Source organism: Alternaria triticimaculans (genome assembly GCF_023758025.1).
Source record: "Alternaria triticimaculans strain BMP 0046 chromosome Unknown scaffold_4, whole genome shotgun sequence".
In the NCBI taxonomy this organism is placed as follows: Eukaryota; Fungi; Ascomycota; class Dothideomycetes; order Pleosporales; family Pleosporaceae; genus Alternaria; species Alternaria triticimaculans.
Window position 1 is genome coordinate 1,343,710 of NW_026055961.1, and position 20,072 is coordinate 1,363,781.

The 20,072-nt window shown below is 51.3% G+C and overlaps 8 protein-coding genes across 8 annotated transcripts; 4 read left to right on the top strand and 4 right to left on the bottom strand.

Moving 5' to 3' along the window:
- Positions 1 to 198: 198 nt before the first annotated feature.
- On the bottom strand, positions 199 to 1,551 carry J4E78_004021 (uncharacterized protein; the record flags this gene model as incomplete). Its single annotated transcript, XM_049364653.1, has 3 exons — positions 199 to 258; positions 335 to 1,327; positions 1,546 to 1,551. 3 exons carry the CDS (start codon positions 1,549 to 1,551, stop codon positions 199 to 201), a joined length of 1,059 nt encoding a protein of 352 aa, XP_049223731.1.
- A 1,498-nt stretch (positions 1,552 to 3,049) lies between these two features.
- J4E78_004022 (uncharacterized protein) lies at positions 3,050 to 5,211 on the top strand (the record flags this gene model as incomplete). Its single annotated transcript, XM_049364654.1, has 3 exons — positions 3,050 to 3,225; positions 3,284 to 3,879; positions 3,941 to 5,211. 3 exons carry the CDS (start codon positions 3,050 to 3,052, stop codon positions 5,209 to 5,211), a joined length of 2,043 nt encoding a protein of 680 aa, XP_049223732.1.
- Positions 5,212 to 6,919: 1,708 nt separating this feature from the next.
- Positions 6,920 to 8,687, top strand: J4E78_004023 (uncharacterized protein; the record flags this gene model as incomplete). The annotated part of the gene is made up of 5 exons (XM_049364655.1): positions 6,920 to 7,032; positions 7,084 to 7,299; positions 7,347 to 8,408; positions 8,457 to 8,588; positions 8,681 to 8,687. 5 exons carry the CDS (start codon positions 6,920 to 6,922, stop codon positions 8,685 to 8,687), a joined length of 1,530 nt encoding a protein of 509 aa, XP_049223733.1.
- A 1,557-nt stretch (positions 8,688 to 10,244) lies between these two features.
- J4E78_004024 (uncharacterized protein) lies at positions 10,245 to 10,663 on the top strand (the record flags this gene model as incomplete). Its single annotated transcript, XM_049364656.1, has 2 exons — positions 10,245 to 10,503; positions 10,557 to 10,663. 2 exons carry the CDS (start codon positions 10,245 to 10,247, stop codon positions 10,661 to 10,663), a joined length of 366 nt encoding a protein of 121 aa, XP_049223734.1.
- A 274-nt stretch (positions 10,664 to 10,937) lies between these two features.
- J4E78_004025 (uncharacterized protein) lies at positions 10,938 to 12,921 on the bottom strand (the record flags this gene model as incomplete). The annotated part of the gene is made up of 4 exons (XM_049364657.1): positions 10,938 to 10,969; positions 11,019 to 11,683; positions 11,740 to 12,103; positions 12,591 to 12,921. 4 exons carry the CDS (start codon positions 12,919 to 12,921, stop codon positions 10,938 to 10,940), a joined length of 1,392 nt encoding a protein of 463 aa, XP_049223735.1.
- A 623-nt stretch (positions 12,922 to 13,544) lies between these two features.
- Positions 13,545 to 14,552, bottom strand: J4E78_004026 (uncharacterized protein; the record flags this gene model as incomplete). The annotated part of the gene is made up of 1 exon (XM_049364658.1): positions 13,545 to 14,552. One exon carries the CDS (start codon positions 14,550 to 14,552, stop codon positions 13,545 to 13,547), a length of 1,008 nt encoding a protein of 335 aa, XP_049223736.1.
- A 2,346-nt stretch (positions 14,553 to 16,898) lies between these two features.
- Positions 16,899 to 18,025, bottom strand: J4E78_004027 (uncharacterized protein; the record flags this gene model as incomplete). The annotated part of the gene is made up of 2 exons (XM_049364659.1): positions 16,899 to 17,419; positions 17,785 to 18,025. The coding sequence occupies 2 exons, from the start codon at positions 18,023 to 18,025 to the stop codon at positions 16,899 to 16,901; spliced, it is 762 nt and encodes a 253-aa protein (XP_049223737.1).
- A 749-nt stretch (positions 18,026 to 18,774) lies between these two features.
- J4E78_004028 (uncharacterized protein) lies at positions 18,775 to 19,965 on the top strand (the record flags this gene model as incomplete). The annotated part of the gene is made up of 1 exon (XM_049364660.1): positions 18,775 to 19,965. One exon carries the CDS (start codon positions 18,775 to 18,777, stop codon positions 19,963 to 19,965), a length of 1,191 nt encoding a protein of 396 aa, XP_049223738.1.
- Positions 19,966 to 20,072: the final 107 nt, after the last annotated feature.

Below are 20,072 nucleotides of genomic sequence, written 5' to 3' on the forward strand. Positions count from 1 at the left end.
ATCCTCCAAGCTCTGAAGTGTGCCGTGCCTATCATGCCGCGATTCCGCAATAACCGTATCTTCCACTGCACCTTTAACGGCCCAGGGGCGCTCCCATGGACCACGACATTGACACTAGCCCTTTAATCAGGTCCCTTCCACCTTACCCAAGGAGCAAATGGAACACCTACCCTTAGTTCAAGTGATTGACCCAGAAGTCTACATCGCCTTGACATCTTGCAAATTTTCGATTTGACACTGATGTAGACAGCAGAGCACCTGTTCAGTGTTTTTCCTCCCCAGCCTTCCAAGGAAAATCCCCCTTCCCCACCTTTACACAAGTTAGCCACCCCACCTTCTGCCCCTCCACATCAAGCAAAGACTCGTTCTTTGCAAGATCCTCCACGTACGCACTCGCTTCCCTCTTCAAGATGGCCAGATCCTCACTTAGACTGGCAACTGCGGAGGGCATGACCTGTTCGAGCATGCGTCGCATATCCTCGTACGGCATATAACCCTCCCCCTTCCAAATCTTCCGATAGATTGTGCCGCGACGGAGAGAGCCCTTGCAGTCGTCGTGGAGGTTGGTGAATTCTTGAGCGAGGATGGACCGGAATGTTGAGACGATGAACCAAGTGTCAAATTCAGAGTTGACAAGAAGAGACACTGGGTGGCTGCTCGCACCACGGCCGACGTGGATGGTGAGTAAGAGCAGGTCGCGCTCTATTTCTGTGCACCGTTTGTTTAGCTCAAGGCTCTTGGCCGTGATGAGGCGGATGATTTCTTCTGGGAGAGAGGAGCGCGGCGTCGGCCATGGCCAACTGGGGTGTGCGCCAGACATATGGATCAGTGCTTCTGTGTAGATGGACTCGTTGTGCAGAGAGAGTGAGAGGATGAGCCAGCGTGCAGGGTCGTTTTTGATTGCACGCAGAAGCGCATGTCGTTGCTGGAGAAGGGTGGCATTGATTTGTGATCTTAGGTTGGGAAGGTTGTCCAAGCACCCCAGGTCTTCGGCGAGCTTGGTGAGTTGTTCGGAGTGAGTGAGAGAGGCGGCGATATTTGTAGTCGGAATTTCGATGGGGACGTTATAGAATGCGCTGAAGATTTGATTGTAAACATCAATCGTGGCGCTGTGGTCTGGTGTAATAGAGAAGAAATTGCTTGAATCAGAATCCTCGTGCTCGGTCTTGATTGTAACGTCGGCATCATTTTGACTCCCGATATTCGAAATGACTGGCTTTTCTTCGGTGGTTTGCTGTTGTACCAACACGACCTTACCATCAACCTCTTCAATAGTGTATGAGGCCCACGCCGGCCCTATCGTAGGCATCATGATGCTTGTAAGTGACTTTGAAAACCATGAAGAGGACCGCGTGAGAATGCTGCCGTGGAGTTGCCATTGTCTCGACGGAGTGACCAGATCCGTTTTGATGAAGACATCGCCTGTTGTGAAGATGGGAAAAGATTCTGTAGTAGTATGTAATATACTAGGTGTGTGCACCACTGTACCATCGTGCGACGGTTCACGAAGTGTTTCTGGGGTTGGAGGACCTAGCGTAACCATACCACCATAAGCGGAGACTTCTGGTGGAGTGCTGATCGGGTTGGTCTTTGAAGGAGAGATATGGGCCGTGTTTGTTGCTGGATGATGGGCAGGTGAGGGTGGGCTTTTAGCATCACCAGTATACTGCGAGGAAGACACCGAAGCCGCAGAAGAGAACTCTGGCGAGTCTGCATCTGAATCCGATGGTGAAGTGAGAGGCTTTGAGTTCTCGATAGTCTTTTCTGATGTTGTACCTTGCGAGCTCGTGGAGTTTGTTGTCGAAATTGTCGAAGCATGTCGCTTACGTGCCTGCGCCGGCGACGGCGAACGGTCGCGCTTGTCCATTATGATGTTGTGGAAGCTTAAATGTAGAAGTTCTCGTTGAATCTACCGTTGTTCGAGGTTCTCATTGGTAGAGTTAAGACTGGAAACTGGTTATGTATATACGGTTGTAAGATCCGCTGGGTGAAGGCGTCGAACTGATGGTCATGACAGCAATGAGTCTGTCAGTCGAACGCTACACCCCAGTGTAACGCTTCTGGCCAGCTCTAATAGCAGTCTGAGATGGCGGTCGGTGGGCGAAAGCGTAGATGTCGACGTGATCATGAGTAGGCTGATCATCACAAGGTGAGAGACGATCCGTGTTCCCATAGGTTGTACGCGAACAGCTTTTAGGAAACATGTTCCTGCTCCATAAAGGTTCAATTCTATAGTGTATTGGAAGTATCCTTTAAGCCGCTTGTGAAGCTGCGAGACGTTGTAGCACACATCGTGCCAAGGTACTCGCCACAAGTGCGCAGTTTGGTATTCCTGGAAACCTTCCGCATACTTGCACGACGATCGTTGTGCTCATTAAGAGACATACACCAAAAGACTTGGTGATGATTTCGACCGTGTTATTCTTTTGATGAACTTGATATTTTGGAACAGTCTGCCGGACTGGTAGGCCGGCATCCGAGGGTCCTAAACGCCACATAGGTACCACAGTGACAAGCTTCGCTTGTATGCGCGAACAAGCCTTTTGTGAACAATTTTCGTGCCAGAAAAATTGGTGGTCTCTTGAATAGTATAAACGACTGTCGTTTGAACATCGGCGGGACAGGCCAGTGTAGGGTCAAAAGTACCATGACTTTGGAAAAGTGGGGCTTGCTAGATGCGAAAAACCAGCGTGGATGTGTGTTGTAGGCGAAGACATCAGTGCAGCATCCTGCGACGTGAGATAGGCCTTGTTTGCGTATCGCCAGTGTTTCCAGAGTCGTGATAAACGGATTAGTAGCTCTCAAACGAGGGGCTGAATGTGACGTCACGGCATCGCTCATTCTAGAATTACCTGCCGTTGCCGCGGGAAGTGACACGAATCTGACGGCAGGAGCAACCTGATCAATTTGTGATCACAGAAGCCTGGTCTTACCCCGGCTGTTAACACTCTGATGCAAAACTCGTACGATTCCTTTTCAACACACCACAAGTGTCCACTGCTAGCCTAGTGGGGGCTAGCTCGGTCCTCTCGGAGTTATGTCCGCGCCCATGGGGTCGCTGCCAACATCGCTGTCGCAACTTGTGCTTGATGATCTCCCGACGCCGACAGCAAGAGCGGACGACGATTACGATCCCAACAGCCTTGCATACGACCTGATCAGGTTCACACCCGCGCCTACTGTGATCTTAGATGCGTTGCTCCATGTGCGCCATGTCTCAGATTCGTTAGTACAGCCTGTGAATAGGATCGTCCAACTCATGCTATTTGCTGACATCTATCAGTTATGTGACTACCTCAAACGCAAGAGATCGCGTTGATCTTGTAGGCCGACATGCCGATGACATTTTCGACATCTCCTCCACTATTCCTGCTTTTGCTCCAGCCCATGCGCTAGTAAGCGCTGCATGTCGAACTGGCAACCTCCAGCAATCGAGAGCTGTAACAGATACGGGTATCGCCTGGCACCTAAGAGCAGTCCCAATTCTGCGCCACGGGATATTGCGCTGCATCCAGATGGAATTCCTCGACATCACCGAAGAACATCAGCGACAGCTTGAGTTCAGGGAACGCTCTTATCAGAATGAAACATTCCAATTGCTGGTAGCAACCATCAAGGATTACGCGATCTTTATGCTTGACCCGACAGGGCATGTGGCCACGTGGAATGCAGGAGCCCAGGGTTTCAAGGGATACACTCCAGCCGAGATCATCGGCAAACATTTCTCGGCCTTTTATTCGGAAGAAGACCGTGAGAATGATAAGCCATCTAGGGAATTACGAGATGCCCTCCGCGACGGAAGATGTGAAGACGAAGGCTGGCGTTTTCGCAAAGACGGCTCCAGGTTCTGGGCGAACGTTGTCATCACGCCGGTGTATAGTAAGTTTCTCCTCACGCACTATCCATGAGACATGCACTGACTTAATCTATCCTCATTTAGAGGACAACATTCTCCTCGGCTTCTCTAAAATCACCAGAGATTTGACGGAAAGACGGAAAGCCGAGAAAAGTCTTATCGCCGCCTATGAGGAAGCATCGAAACTCAAATCGGAGTTCTTAGCCAACATGAGCCACGAGATCCGCACGCCTATGCACGGCATGCTGTCCGCTTTAACGCTACTATTGGACACCAAGCTGGACGACAACCAACAAGAGCTAGCGAACATAATCAAAGAGTCTGGGGACGTGCTTCTTCAGCTAATTGACGATTTTCTCGATTTTAGCAAGCTCGCTTCGGGTAGCTTTTCTATCAGTAACGATATTATAAGCGTAAAGGATATCATTCAATCTGTCTTTCGGGCACATCAGACGTGCCAGAGACCCGAAGTCAAGCTCGAGATCGACATGGACGACAACCTACCTAGTTCCGCTGAAGGAGACTCTCTACGTTATCGACAAGTTGTACAGAATCTCCTATCTAATGCGACAAAGTTCACCGAGCAAGGCTATGTACGAATAGTTGCGCGACTGCAAAAGGAAGACCAAGAGTACTTCACGATTCTGACTGAAGTGATAGACTCAGGCATTGGAGTGCCAGCAAGTGGCTCACAGACCCTATTTACGCCTTTCACTCAGATCGACAACTCCACGACAAAGAGATACAAGGGTACAGGATTGGGCTTGAGCATCTGCAAGTCGCTGGCTGAGCGCATGGGTGGAAGCATTGGCTTTCACCCTAATCCAGAAGGTCCAGGTAGTGTTTTCTGGTTTACCGCCAAGCTCAAAAGATGCAAGCAGCTCAAAGCTTTGGAGGTTCTACAAGAGGGTCTAGCTGGATTGAGCATCCCATCTCCCGTGGTGGCCGACCCGATGGAAACTCTCAAGATCGTCGCTCCTGACAAACGTTTGCTACTTGCGGAAGACAACATCATTAATCGAAAGGTCATGACACGCATGCTTGCTGGCATGGGGTTCAACAATGTGGACACGGCACCGGATGGTAAGGAAGCGGTATCCAAGGCCTCTATCAACGAATATGACCTGATTCTGATGGACGTCAACATGCCTGTTCAAGACGGCCTCAGCGCTACCCAGGAGATTAGAGCAAATGGACTCCAAGTTCCGATCGTAGCCATGACAGCAAATGCTCTCAAAGGCCAGGCGGAGTCGTACATTGCAAAAGGGATGACGGGGTACATTGCTAAACCTGTAGACCGAAGTTTGCTTGTCAAACTCTTGCTCGGATGTCTACAGCAAAATTCCACCAGCTGACGCAGCAAGTTCATGATAGAGATGATATCTCAAAGGCGGGAACAAATACAATACGTATCATTCCACACAACACGACTTGCAGCAGCGTCGTTGGGCACCACTGGGGGTTGATGTCGCAATAAGACAGTTGACACAAAAATTCGGAAGCCAACGAATCCCAGCCTAGGAAAAACCTGAACACCCTAGAGGCTACACCGACGCTAGGCCACCCAGCTTGCATGTTTTTGTGTTAATGTGGTCTGCAAACCCATTCAGCCTTTCTCTTGTACAAGATTGGCGTAGGATCATGCCCTCGCTATTCCCGGGATAGTTCACCTGCAGAAGTCTTGGTACACACAAACCACTATCGCATGGCCGTCAGTCTTGATCTGGCCAATGGCTTTGCGGGTACGTTACCCGACATCTGCCTGCCCTGGAAGCGGACCCACCTGCACGCATCAGCACCAAACCGATATCTATTCAAGTCGCCGTTAATTCCTCAAGACCGGGCAAGGTTTTCGCATCGCTTTCGCACTGATGCGAGCGGATGTCTTATCCGTATGCACGGCGCTGTTGGGATGAACGAGGACCCCCTCTCTTGGGCTTCGACTAGACCATCTTCACCGGCCCCAAGAGAAGCTCTGTCACACGAGATACGTTTGCGAAAAGACACTGGTTATATCGGTATCTATCACACTCTCTGGGGTCAAGACAGGGCATTGCCGTCTTTTCGGATATCCTTCCTTCCAATCAACAGTTCCCATTCTCTCACGTTGCTTCAAGGAACTTCACGACTGGACGACCGCCATGCCTCCAGAATTCTCAGCTGATATCACATGATACTCCGCCTCTTTGCAATATATTTTGTGCTCCAAGTCAGTGTCCAGGCTACTCACTCTGGGTATTTTGGTGGTGGCTGAGCGTAATCGCTAACCCTTGCCGCAGCTAGCCCCACCGTTCACCTCCTACACACTGTCACAATCTCCCTGCAAACAGTATTCACGATTATCAGAGGGCTATGCATGAGGTTCAGGTCATAAGAAACCGCCAAGAAAAGAAATGCAACCTTCTCGCGTTCAATACACACCATCGTGAGGACCTAACCCCGATAAGCAGCACAGGATAAGGCTTGGCCCTCGTAACACTCGTCTCGGTATTGCGCACAGCCTGTAGCGAACAACTGGTTCGCATCTTGCACGCGTTCTATATGCCTACTCCTAGGGTCAGGCATATGCAGGCACACACCCGCTCGCAAAAATGTAGCTCAGCCTTGTTACCACTTCCTCGACATACATCAGCCTGAACCGATGTTACCCTAATGAATCGGCCCCCAACGTGCCGCTTGAGAATCAATCAAGGGTAGTTCCTTTCGGTGCCAATTCTGCTATTTATGTTGTCTCGATCTCTGTGCGACGCTTTCCTTGCAGCTCAGTGAAGCAGACATTTGCTTCGTCTCTCATGAATTCGGATACTACTTAACCCAGCATATTTCATTGTGCCGCGGATGCTATTAGACACTGCTGCTATGGAGAAGCCCAAACTGATGAAGATTGCTTCAATCGAAACGCGAGAGGTCATGGATGATCGAGGCTCGACGCGGTCCAGTGCGCACCTGCTACCGAAAGTACAGCCATCTCCAGCAATCAGACCAATAGCAGAACGTCAAGACTCTCGAACGTTTCCTGGTTGGAAAGGACGTCGCATTCACGCATGGAGATCCCCACTGCTCATGGTCCTCTTCCTTCTTGTTGGCCTGGCGATGAGTGTTGCGCACTGCGTCTTTTATCCGAAGCTCAAGGGCCAGATAGTGGGGAAGGCCGACCAGCAAGAGGAGAAGATTAGGTAATGCACTCCGGTAGAGATAGACGTCCTAAAAATTACTGACTGAACCAGGTTTGGTACTGCGTTTGCCTTCCTCGCTCAGATCTGCCTCGGCGCCAGTGTCTGGACTGCATATACTCAGTGGCTTTGGAGGACTTTGATGAAGAAAGATATGACGTTCAAGGTGTTGAACTCAGCTTTCGGAGCTGATACATCAGTACTGTCTTTGCTTAACATGGAGATGTGGAAGCGGTTGAAGGTAGGATCGGTAATGGCTTGTCTGGCATGGTGAGTAGTAGACCTTGGCAAACGACCTTTTGCTAATGCGTTCCAAGGGGGTTGTTGCTTCCGCCTTTCTTCACGCCCGCGACTCTGTTCATAGTCGAGGGAACCAACGTCGAAAACATCATCGCAGCCATGCCACATCCATCCATCGCAAATGCCAGCGAAGCGCATCGATATACCTACTCGCCGCCCAGTCAGCCCGGTACGACACAGTACTTTGATGACAAGAACCGGATATTTTCTGGACCAAGGACCGTTATGAATCTCTTGGCTACTGCTACTTCATCCCTTGGTGAGATACTACCACTGGATCTGCCATTCAATAATTCCGCTTACGCCGTCGGTTTCTATGCTCCGGTAATCAGATGCAGCCAGGCCAATGAGACGGAAGAGCATGCTATCGACGCTTTCCTACAAGAGGAAATGGCAGCAGTGGATGGCACACTTATAGAGACGGATAATGCGTACTTCAGCTTCGTGCCAACTCATAATAGCACTGGAGGCCTCACAGCAGTTTCGCATCCTCGTCAACACGTACCTTCGAAACCAATGAACGAGCTTTGGATGACGTTTCTGCGGCCTATCATCAACGACCAAGGCGAGCGGGTCAAATTACGCCAGTACCAGATCTGCCGACCACACAACGCCTCCTACAGTCTGGAGATCTCGCAGCATCATGGGCTGCAAAACGTATCCGGCAAATACGAGGTTGGTGAAACGATCTCGTTTCCAGACGAGGGACCTGATGAGATCTCCAACATGACTCAACATGCGTACACAGCATTCATGTGGGTTATGTGCGACCAACTGGTAGGCAAGCTAGCATGGCTTAAAGACACGAGCATCTCAGACAAGCAAGCAGCAGCTCAGTACGGCGTCATCGACTCGCCTATACAGCGTACTAGTCTATTGGGCTCTGCCGATTTAGACGCATACTTTGAGTTTGACGAAGAGAAGGTGTTGTACAAAGGGCAGAATATGTCAACAGCCTTCAAGCTCAGTGATCAGAGGCTACAGGACAAAGCGATGGCGAGAAACCGGACGCTGGACGTTCTCATCGAAGAACTGAGCTTCAATTTGACGGTCAGCATGATGCATAACAGGCTACTGACGTAAGTAAACGAGCGCTTCTCGATCGAACCGTGAGCTGATCAGTACAGCAACATGGCCAACACAACTGTTCAACTGACTACTGACGTAAATCGCTACGACTACAAAGCCTACGGGTTGTTCGTCCCCTACGCTCTCGCCAACGCATTCGCCATCCTCTGCGTCATCCTTGGCTTAACATCGTACGTTCGCGATGGCGCCATGCCTGGCAAAAAGATGCAGGACCTCGTGCACGCTGCACGCAACCCTAAGTTCCACAACAGCCCCTCTCTAGGCTCTAGAACAACTAGCTTGGGTGCGAGCGTCGGCCCGGATGGAGTGGAGATGAGGATAGCAAGCGAGGATTCGGGAGAAGGAGGTAGCGATGGAAGAACTAGATCATGGGGAAGTGTAAGGTGGGGGAATGATGCGGGAAGAGATGAGAATCGAGAACTTGTATGAGGCATACGACGCGTTAACTCATCAATATGCATCCTCGTATTCATCTTTCGCGGTCCAAACAATCAGTTCTGTGCCATCTCATGCGCAGAGTCCGACTACTTGGCAATCTTGTGCCAAAGCGCACTTACACCAAGACCTGAGCCGAAATTGCGATCCAATCGCAAAAGATGCGCAACAAGTTTAGTAAGCCTCTGGCGACCGAGCTTCCTGCCAACCTGAAGTCTGGCAAATCACAGCGTGGTCTAGAGTGAGAGCGGAGGGTCGCGGCAAGCACACATCCCGTGTCGCGTCAGCGCGATGGGCCGTCGCGTCTGCATGCATGTTGCTTAAGCGACTGCGGCTCGCGTCCTTGGAGCATTTCACTCCTGCGCATTTAATCCAAGAATTAGTGTCGTAACCTGAGTGCAAGACCATCCGCTCTACGCTCAAGAAAGTTTTGCTAGTACTTGGGGAATGACGGCCTTTCGGCGCGATGGATCGCAGTCGATGCAGATGTGGCGACAGCAGTTGTGTTGACCTGCTGCTTGTGGACTTGGTGAGCAGCCACGCGCACGGCCAATCGCGCTATGCCAATGAACTCCGCTGTGTGGACGTCAGCTTATACATAGCCCAAGAGCGTGGCTGGAAATTGCTAATCGGAACTGGTGGCGTTGTTATTAACACTGTACCTATATGTGGCGTAGAAGTAGAAGTAGTATTGACGGTGCGTATGCAGTAGATAGCCAGAGAGGGCCAGATGAGAGATGAGAGAGGAGCTTTTGTTACTCCATCATCGCGTTTGAATACGGTTTCCTGAAGTTCGAGACGGCATGGAGAGGCTAGGATCAATTTGGAAGTTTTCTGTATAGATCGTTGAGTCAGAGTAGTCCGTCAGCTTTTCGTCAGATGCGCAAGTGACTTCCCACTACTTCGTCCACCAACACATGCACACGAGCAAAGATCAGGTCGCGGGGAGCATCTCCGTTGGTGATGTGAACAGTCCAACCAATCCGGTCCTCGGACATGCGACAATGCAGACAGATGCAAGATCAGATCTCGTATCACATCGTGGAATGCTACCTCTTCTGACCCAACATACGGCCAGCGAGGCATACATCGGAGGCTGAAAGATTGTCGAGATACCTCATCAGGTTATGTGTGGCGGCTTGGAAGCCTAAGACCTCAACACGACCAGTTGGTGGCGGCGTTGACCGACTGCTGGAAGCTTGAAGAAGAGTTAGGTCTCACCATCTAGTGCATCATTAACGTACAGCTAGTACAGATGTTCCAACGGAGACGGATGGCGAAGAGGTATAAAAGACAGGCTCTTCATCCCATTCCCTTCTCATCAACCTGCTTCCATCATCCAGCCCAGCATCCAGCATTCTTAAAGATCTCATCATCCAGCAACATCCAAAATGCAGCTCACCAAACTCATCGCCCTTGTCTCCGCTCTCGCGGCCACGAGCGTCACCGCTCGTCCCAACCCCTCTACCATCGCTGAGCGCCAGCTTCCCGGTGACGGTGTCGCTATTATCCGCTTCTTCGCCGGTATGGGCTGCGAAGAGCCATGGCTCGAGGACACCGTCTTCTACCAGGGTGATGTGTGCCTGAACAACACGTACACGGCGCCATATGGCAGCTTCAAGGTGTACATCAACACGTTTACCAGGACCAGTATGTAACAGCAAATTGGAGGAGACCAGAACCAGGCTAACGTGAGGTTGCAGCTCGCTTCTACGTGAACACGGATTGTGGAGGTCCTAACTACGTGGATGTCCAGCCTGGAGTAGAGCAATGCTTCTCTGGCAGGGTTGGATCGTACAAGTCCTTGTAGTCGGGATATCGAGTGGGAGTAGTTCGTGGCGAATGGTGGGAGGGTGTTCGGTACGGTGGAGGAGAGGTTCGTAGACGGATCTGTTGAGTCGGGTGGATTAGGTGTTGGTTCTCCTGTCGTTCGTTAACAATAAAACCAGTTCTCCAAGCCGGCTTTCAATATTGTGACATTTGGTGTCTGATGCTTTGCCATGCGACAGAGACGATCATCGTGTTCCGCTAGTCGCAGGTGTGTCTATAAATAACGTGGTATTGCCTGTATCCTGTTTGGGTATCTACTCCTTCTCCTGTAAGAAATCCACAACCGCTGGAATATGTTAGCTAGACCAAATTTGATTCAGGCCATGTCTGCGTACCTTTGATAAACTCCTCGGGCTTCTCACTAATGACCCAATGGCCACAGTCTATGTCCACTAACTCGAACCTTGGGAAGAATCGACCAATGATCGGCAGTGTCTCGTCGCTTACGTAGTGGCTCTTGGTGCCTCGGATGAAGAGAGCTCTCTTGCTGAACGAGGCCTCATCGGGGTTGGTGAAGGGGAAGTCGGCCATGTTGTCGAGCGCCTTGGTGAGGATGCTCACGGGTATGCGAAACTTGAGCGGCGCGCCTGGCTCACCCCTCATCAGGTTCGTCAATAGAAATTGGCGAACTGGTAGGTCCTTCGCGTAGGGCTCCATAAGTTTGTCTGCCTCCTTTTGGCTCTTGGGCTGTGACCTCTCGACATGCTGCATGCCTTCTGCGTACTTTGGGAAGTCGCTTGATAGCGCCGCATCTACTGGTGCATTATCCACAGGTATGATGTTTGCGCAGCAGTCTGGGTTCCTCAGCGCCATGGTCATGACTGTCTTCGCGCCCATCGAGTGACCTATGAGTGTCGCATTTTTCAGCTCGTGCTTCTGGAGGAAGGCTTCTACGTCTTCGGCGAGGGCGGTGTAGTTGTGGACCTTATCGTGGGGGGATTCGCCGTGGTTTCGCGTGTCGATGGCGTATACGGGACGCTTGAGGACGCGTGCGAGTGCACTAGGACATCATGTCAGTCCCAATCCAGCTATGACAGTTCGAGAGAGATTTCCTACTTTCCAACACCCTGGTTGTTCCTCTTGCTCCCGAACAAGCCATGTACAATCACAATCGGATCTCCGTTGGCCTTGCCGGAGTCATCATGAAGCCGGTACGCGAGGTCGACAACCCTCAAATTCGCCGACGCGTGGAATGAGCGCGTCCATGACGGCAAGGGAGTCGCGCTCGATAGCCGTATGCGGTTGGCGTGTTTCGGAAGAGCGAAAGCAGCGGAAAAAGGTTGTATGCTTCTCGTCAAGGCGCGCATGTTGAAAGTTTGACGCTCGTGATTTTCGGAAAGCTTCCGAACTTTTTGCTTTGCCAAGCCGAACGTCATGCCGCATCTTGCCGGCCCCTTCGTAAGTAGCATCGTCTCCAGACCTTCACGACTTCAGTTAATGTCATTGTTTTTCCGCAGCCTGACGTCTGATGCTACTGCTTTGTCTTTAGCATCAACACCCAGAGAAGCTCCATGCATGACGCACAGCCGTCGAATGAACGGAAATCGAGACCCCAAAAGGTCCTAATGTGTGGAAAGAAAACGCAAGAGATGGGCGCAGGATCAAAATAGTGCGCGATTCACATCAGTATGACCTGTGAGAAAAAAGCCAGTTGTATTGATCATCCCCATTATAGTCTTTTTTCGCAGTCTCATCCCATCGTCAATCTCCACAGTCAAAAAGCGAACGTGCATTCCCATTCCTCCAGGTCACTCTCCCCATGTTACATCGCATCTTACGAGCTCCACGATTTTCGTCCTTCTACTGAAAACCACCTTCTCAAACTAGCAGGTCGGCAGCCCACCTGTTCGCGTCAGTACATCCGCACGTCTCAACCAAGCATGTTTCAGCAAAATAATCACACTTACGCTCGCAGTTCTGCTGAGTCCAGCCAGCCCAGATGTAGCAGTTCCAAGCCGGAACATAGTCCCAGATACAGTTCCCATTAATGCATTTGCCTTTCTTGGTGCAACTCACGCTGAAGCGGTCGCCACCTGTTACACCTCGGCGGCGGACACCGCTGGTAGGGCTGGTGTCGCAACCCTGAGGATCATTCTTGAGGGCATCGGAATTGAGGTAGCACACCGTAGCTCGAGGGAGGAGGTCTGCGACGGCCTCTGCGGCAGGGTCGGGAGAAGTAATTGGCGTTGCGACCACGGCCAGCGGAAGGAGGGCAATGAAAGACGTGGCGAGCTTCATAATGGCGGATATTCATAGATTGCGGAAAAAGGGGTTGGAGTACTTGGATCTTGTTGTTGAGAGTTCTTTGTCCTTAACTTTGGCCGACTTTTATATCCTTCATCTCTCGACCTCTCGCATCCGCGAACCGAAATGCGATTGAACTTCTTTGGCATCCTCTAGGCATCTCCCCGCATTATCCTTATCCAGATCTTACTTGCATTAACTCGATAATCTAGATATTAATTATCGTCGGATTCTTCGCATTGCGGACCATAGCGAGGAGGTTTGTACTACTCATAAGCGCCTACAGCTCAGCTGCCAAGTCGGGTATATTCAAACCGTCTCTTTGCACTACACATGCAAGTGGGGAAGTCGAACTCATGTTAACAAGTTCATCAAGCTCATCCGAGCGCCTTCAAAGTTGCGGGGAATGCAGACGTAGGCTTGTGTAGCTGAACGAGTTGTCAGACGCCAACAGGGAGTCCGGACCAGCAATTCATCTGCGACTTGATCATAACAACACAGGAACCAGAGATGAACAGCTCAATATTATTGAAGTTGTGAAATTGCTACTATTGAGAAAAAAGTTTAAAATTACGAATCGCTCAAAGGAAATCTAAAATGGTACATCCCCAGTTGCCTCAATCGTCTTTCACATGCACAACAACCTTGCCCTTTGCCCTTCCAGTCTTCAGCCTCTCATACGCCTTCGGCACCTCCGAGAACTCCCATGTAGAGTCAATAACCGCTCGAAGCTTGCCTTGTTCCATCCATGTCGCGAGCTGCTCGAACACAGCGGTGCTCGCATTTGCGGCAACGAATATGTACTCTCTCTTCCCCCAGCTGAACAAACTAGTCAATTTGTTGCCGAAGAACTGAACTGCGGCACTCAGATTCATGCCAATGCCAACCTGAACGAATTTCCCTTCCGGTCGCAGAAACGCGCTCGAAGCACGGTATAGGTTCGCCGGTGCTCCCACGTTGTCTAAGATGAGATCAAACATGGCGCCGGTATCTTTCAGTTGTTCGATGATTGGTGTTTTTGTATAGTCCAGTACTGCATCCGCCCCTAGACTCTTGACTAACTCGATGTTCGCCGCTGAACATGACACTGTAACGTGATAGCCGAGTATCTTGGCAATCTGGATAGCAGGGACACCAGTTCCTCCCGAGCCACCGTTGATGAAGACTTTGTTGCCAGGTCTAGCATACGGCTTCAGTCCGGCGTATACCGTCATGCCCGTACTCGCCATGGATACAATATCATCTCCTTTCAGGCCTTGTGGTATTTTCGCCAGCAGAGTCTGCGGCACGGGAACGTATTCCGCCAGAGCGCCATGTTTGCCTCCCGGAACGAGACCACCGTATACAATATCGCCCTCCTGGAAGCTTGTGACGTTGCTGCCGACTTTCGCGACGCGGCCGTATACATCTAAACCAGGTGTCAATCCAGAAAAGATCATGCGCGTGATGAGACCGAGTTCGAGGATCTTGTGGTCGATAGGGTTGAGCGCTGTCGCATGGCTCTCGACGAGCACTTCGTCTTTATTGATGGTGGGTATGGCGAGGCCTGAGGAAGGGATGGAGAGGTTCTTCTCCATGGGTCCGGATGCCGACTTGAACTGCCATCCGCGCATCGTAGCTGCCATTTCGAAGGCTTGAAGTTATAGATGTGGATGGAACGTAAAGTGTAGCTCGTGAAGTGGAATTAGATAGGCAATTGATAGTCTAGTTGAGTGTTGAATGCGTTTGATAATGTGTTGATAATGCTTCTGTCCGTGGCCTACCTTTGCTGCATATATACCATCTCACCATACCGCGTACTCACTCTCATATCACTCCATTGGAGCATTACAACATCGCGCTGGTGGCCAGGAGCGAGCAGACCGAGCAGACCGAGCTTGGTCAGCCCCACAATTGAGACGCGATGGCCGAGCAAAGGAGGCATGAGATTGCGATGACCGCCCCTCAGCCTTGTCAGATCGCAGTTCGGGTTTTCGCAAGAGCGAGGGGGAGCTCACTCAAGTCCTTTGGTGAGTAATCGCGACCGCTAGCCGAAATAGGTTAGAAGCGGGCGAATGCGGGGCTTGTCTTCGTCCGATGAAGTACCAAGTCAAGGAAAGGTAAAGCGACGTAGCTATTCTTCTGAACATCGTCTTACACTATAGATAGGCGTGGTATCTTTCTTGATGAAAAAGTGATGGGTGCTGTGGTTGGTAGTGATGAATATGTGGCGTCCAATCGAGGTCTACAACGACTGGCACCGCCCGCCTGCGCAACCCTACAAGGCTGAGCAGGCCACCTCATGGATTTCATCCGACCTTCTACAACCCAATCCTTCTCACTTAACCCTCACCCACAGCCATGCAAGACGACAGAAGACTCACATTTCGGCAAATCCACGGAAACAAAGAAGCCCTCCTCTCCGCAGTCAAAGACATCGAGCGCATCGCACTTGTCAGAAGCTACGAAATAGGACCACTCTACCTTCGATTCCTGGAGCCCTATCCCCAGGGTGGGTCGGAGTTTGATTACGTTCTCACTCCCTCTCGCGGACTTTTGACAAACGACTTGTTGTACGATTATCATTACATCACGGTATCTTACGTGTGGACTCACTCGCAGCCTATCGACGGAATTGAACTCCCGGAATACCGTATCTGGAACGGCGCCGACTTGAAAAAGTATCCTAGACTCCTCAGGTGCCCGCCAATTGTATTTCATCGTGTTGTGCAGTTTACGAAAACTGAAAAGCGTCACGTACTTCGTCGTGGTGTGCCGGATGTGAAAACTTGTAAAGTCGAGCGAATCTGGATAGATCAGGAGTGCATTGATCAGACCGATCCCAATGACGTGGAGAAACATCTGCAGGACATGCATCGGATATACCACTTCAGTGTATCTACCGTGGCTGTACTCTCCAAAGTTTCAGCTAGTTGGGTGCACTTGTCAACATTCACCCCCGAGGAAACTTTGAGGCGGACTGTCGATGAAGTGAACACTGCCGAGGAAACACTGAGGGAGATGACCGAGGACCCATGGTTCACTAGATCCTGGTGAGCGTTCTTCGAAGATGCTCCGAACCGAGACTAACGATGCAACTCCATACTAGGACGTTCCACGAACAGTACTGCGCCGGAGAAGTCGCATATCTCCTGCCTAGGCCGACATTGCGCCATCATACATTGGGTTCCCCAGAGGGTCTCGTGGCGACCTCAGTCTCTATACTTGAAAAAGATATTGTTGTACACGATAACAAGATGAAGTTTCTTCTCTTCTTATGCGCAAAAGGGAACAAATCTTTTCCAGCACTCGAGTCGCGCCCCCTTGTGCCTGGCAAGGGGACCTTGAGAGGCAGAAGTCGCGACCCTGGAGTCCCCTATCTTATCGAGAATGCACAAAAGATGATGGAGAATCGCGAGAATCAAGTTCTCTCTGATCGCCTCCAGATCATAGCAAATGCGTGTTTACTGGGGTTGAAGCTCAAGACAACGGTACTCAATACTTCAACGCAGAGCTACAACACCTGCCTACTGGCATTGACAATGGCGAATACGTGGCCAGATCCCGCTGAGCGTGCATACCAATACCAGGCATTTGGAGATGCTTTCATGACGGGGGGGATCGAAGGCGCAATTGAAGAATTGATGGATGCGCAATGACGCGATCTTTGGCATCTTCCAGATTTTCGCCCAGATTTCATCCAACCTTATGAGCGTGGGTAGCGGTTGTACCAGATACCGCTGACGGAGTTGGTGACTGCAGATAGGGAGCGTCCATCGCCGAGGTAGCATATGCTGTAATTTTTAATTGACTTGCCTATTGCCCTCATAGCGCAATTCAACGGGCCAAGAACGTGAAAGGGTTGGTATATGAACTCCATAAAATAGCATACGAATTGCGCCCTCAGCCTCCAATAACATCCACCGTGTATCATTCCACTTGAGGAAACACCATCCGTCGAGAACACTCCAATACTCCTGGAAAGCAACAAATCAAGACTTCTTTCCAATTACTCCAGCTAGCGCGCCTTCGGCGGCTTTCTTGAGTAGCTCCCGATCTTCATCGCTCATGTGATCCACTTTCTCGACGAGTAACTTCTTCAAAAACATGTTCTCCTTCTTCAGCCCATCGTTTTCGGCTTCGAGCTTCTTGGTCCGGTCTTGCATCTTTTGACTCGTCTCCATGAGCTGCTGCTCGCGCTGCTTCTTCTTCTGTCGGAAGCGTGCGGAAGCAGCTTGATTGCGTTTTCGCTTGTCTTCTTCTGCTTCTACAACAACCGGATCGGTGAGGAGACTTGCATTGGTGCGTTCGGGTGATGTGGCTGATGATGTGGATGTTGCGATGCTGTCGGGGTATGGCGTGCGATAAGCGTTGATGTTGAAGCTTTGTGTAACGGGAGAGAATCCCTGGAGATCATCAAAGCCGATCTGAAGCGCACTGTCGTGCTCGTAGTGTTGCGGGATGTGTCCTGTCATGGTCGGCATTGCAGGCGCCTCGGAGGTGTACGGTAGGCCTTAGAATGAGGTTAGTGACCATTGTCTGAGACGAACGAAAAAGCAGCCCAGAAGATGCGGTGAACGCTGGGTATTTCATCGATCGAACGATTGACGCAACAACATTGTCTGTGCACAGCTTGCATACACACCTCCCTAGGCAGGTATGCAGTTGTCGCAAGTCCCGTCGCCGCGTTCGATCACGTGCAGCTAGCGAGAGCACGCCATCCCATCCCGAACAAACGTCATCCAGGCCTGGCAACTCAGAGGCACAGGAATGGCGTCCATACGTAGGCGAAGGGCCTAATGGGAAGGACAAATAATTCGTTGGGGATGATGTACATGAAGTTGATGGGATAGAGATAAATAGAGGGGTTGCGCTTACCTGGTGCCGACACACCACTGCTGTGCAATGCATACGCAAATTGCTGGGTTTGCGCGATGACATCCTGAGACTGTATGTGCAGTGAATGCAGGTGTTGTCCGCTGGGGTCATATTCGTGGTTGTGATGGAGATTGGCGGCGTCGAGGATGTCGAAGAGATCACGTCCAGAGGAATTCCCATTCGCATGTACGTCGGTGAAGGTCGGCTGCCCAAAAGCTTGCTGAAGATAAGTTTCCGACATTACTCTCCATCGGCAACATGCGTTCTCGCGCAATCGCGTCTTTTCCTTTTGTCGTTCGTTTTCTGATCGTCGGCCTCAAGGTCGGGGGAATGTTGTTGAGCTTCGCGCTGGGCTTTTGAGGGGGTTGAGGGTTGACGTTCGCTCCCTGCAGGCGCGATGGTGTGCCACCCTATGAGAATCACACAAATGCCCACCGGCATGCGCTTATGGGCAGCGCACCCCACTGCCACAATTGCCTTTTTGGCAGCCATGGGAAATGGCGATCGCGTCGGATTGCGCCATATTTCTCATACGATTGTCAACGTCCTCCACGCTTTTACCTAAATAGCGCCGCCGAACAGCGTCGCAATACCAGCGCGCAGTGTTCCCGTGTCTTGCTCGCATGTTCGCAATCGCGAAGACCCGCGCTTGGGTGGGGCAGTATCTGCATGAGGCGTCCATGGGTTGCAGTGAGCTCGCGGCAATGCTGAGCCGGAGGTACTGGGCAAAGTCCAGTTTTCCCAAAACCCATTTTGTGCTGTCTCGTCCATGCGTCATGACCGGTTGTTTTGTGAACGCAACCTTTACTCCTCTTCAGATAGCTCTTGTCTTGCTGTATGTGTGAGACATGTAACGGGCGTGTCAGTAGGATCGCAACACTGTGTCGAGTGAGTCGTCGATACACAATGTCTACACACGCCGTGGCGTGAGAATGTATAAGAATACTTCCAGGTACACCGGCATGGACATCAAATGCCTATACCGATGAAATGGACCAGAATACCAATCCCGACATGAAGACTCCAACACACTATGCAACACTTGGGCTGGCCCCGAACGCAACACCGGAAGTCATACGTGCAGCGTACAAAGCCCTGGTGCTGAAGTACTTTGATGAGCTCCCGGAGATGACCGGTGCTGAGGGGGTCGCGCGTGCTGCTGTGCTTGAGAAAATTCATGAGGCGGTTGATGTCTTAGATGACCAGAGCCAGAAAGCTGTCTACGACGCTGAGCTTGCAGGGAAGGATGACGAGGTCATTGACGAAGCGTCTGCCTTTCACCATTCTCCTCACTCTACACGGGAAGACTGTATAACAGCGCCTACGATAGAGGAGCAGAAGGACTCAATGCGCGCTCGGGTACGTGAGCAAGTCAAATACTGGCGAGTGCTGCGCGAGAAACGTCGTGAGGCCGAGGCACGTCTGAGTGTAGCAGAGCTCCAGAGCCTGGTGGAGATCTGGGAAGAAGCCGAGCTCGAGAACGCAGCCAACCCTGTGATGAGGGCTCGATGTGCCGTCGTCGTTTACGAATACGCGGATGAGCTGAAATCTCGTGAGCGAGAGCATGAAGAGCGGCCAGCAAAGGCTTCAACACCGAGGCGCACAACAGAGATGCCTACAACGCCAGTCGCGAAGAAACATCGTCCGAAGACACCATGTGCGCCCACAAAGTCAATTGCTCCTGCACGCATATCGTCATCGATTAGATCAGATGTTGCTGCCCAAAAACCCCGTTTTGATGCATCGCCGACACCTGCACCGTCCTCTCGTGTAGGCGCGCGCGCCGCCGAGCTTGAACGGGCCGAAGAAAAGCGGGTCGAAGCAGCCAAGGGTGGAGCCGAAGCCCGCAAGGAACGGAAGGCCCAGATTGAGGCGGCCAAGCAAGCCGCACTTGAGAAAAAGGCGGCCGCTGCGCGTGCCTTCAAAGCGGATCTGAAAGCGGCAGCTGGCGAGCGGGATCGTGCGAAGGCTGAGCACATCGCAAAAGCTCGAGCCAAGGTCCGCGGAGGACCAGTTGACATCAATGATGCTACTGGTGATTTTGTCGCTTCTGGAGAACAAGAGGGTATGTTGTCGCATGGGGTTGATGCCTCCGATGAGGGTATGTCGGAAGACGTCAAGCTACAAGCGGACAAACGTTTCGATGCATGTGGCACCGAACACAGTGACCTCTGTTACTGAGGAGATTACAGTACGCGGGTAGTTGCGTAGATGAAGATGCATCAAAGCACACTCTATGGGCGTGTTTGGTACTGGCTATACGGTGTAGCGCGTGGTGACACGTATGC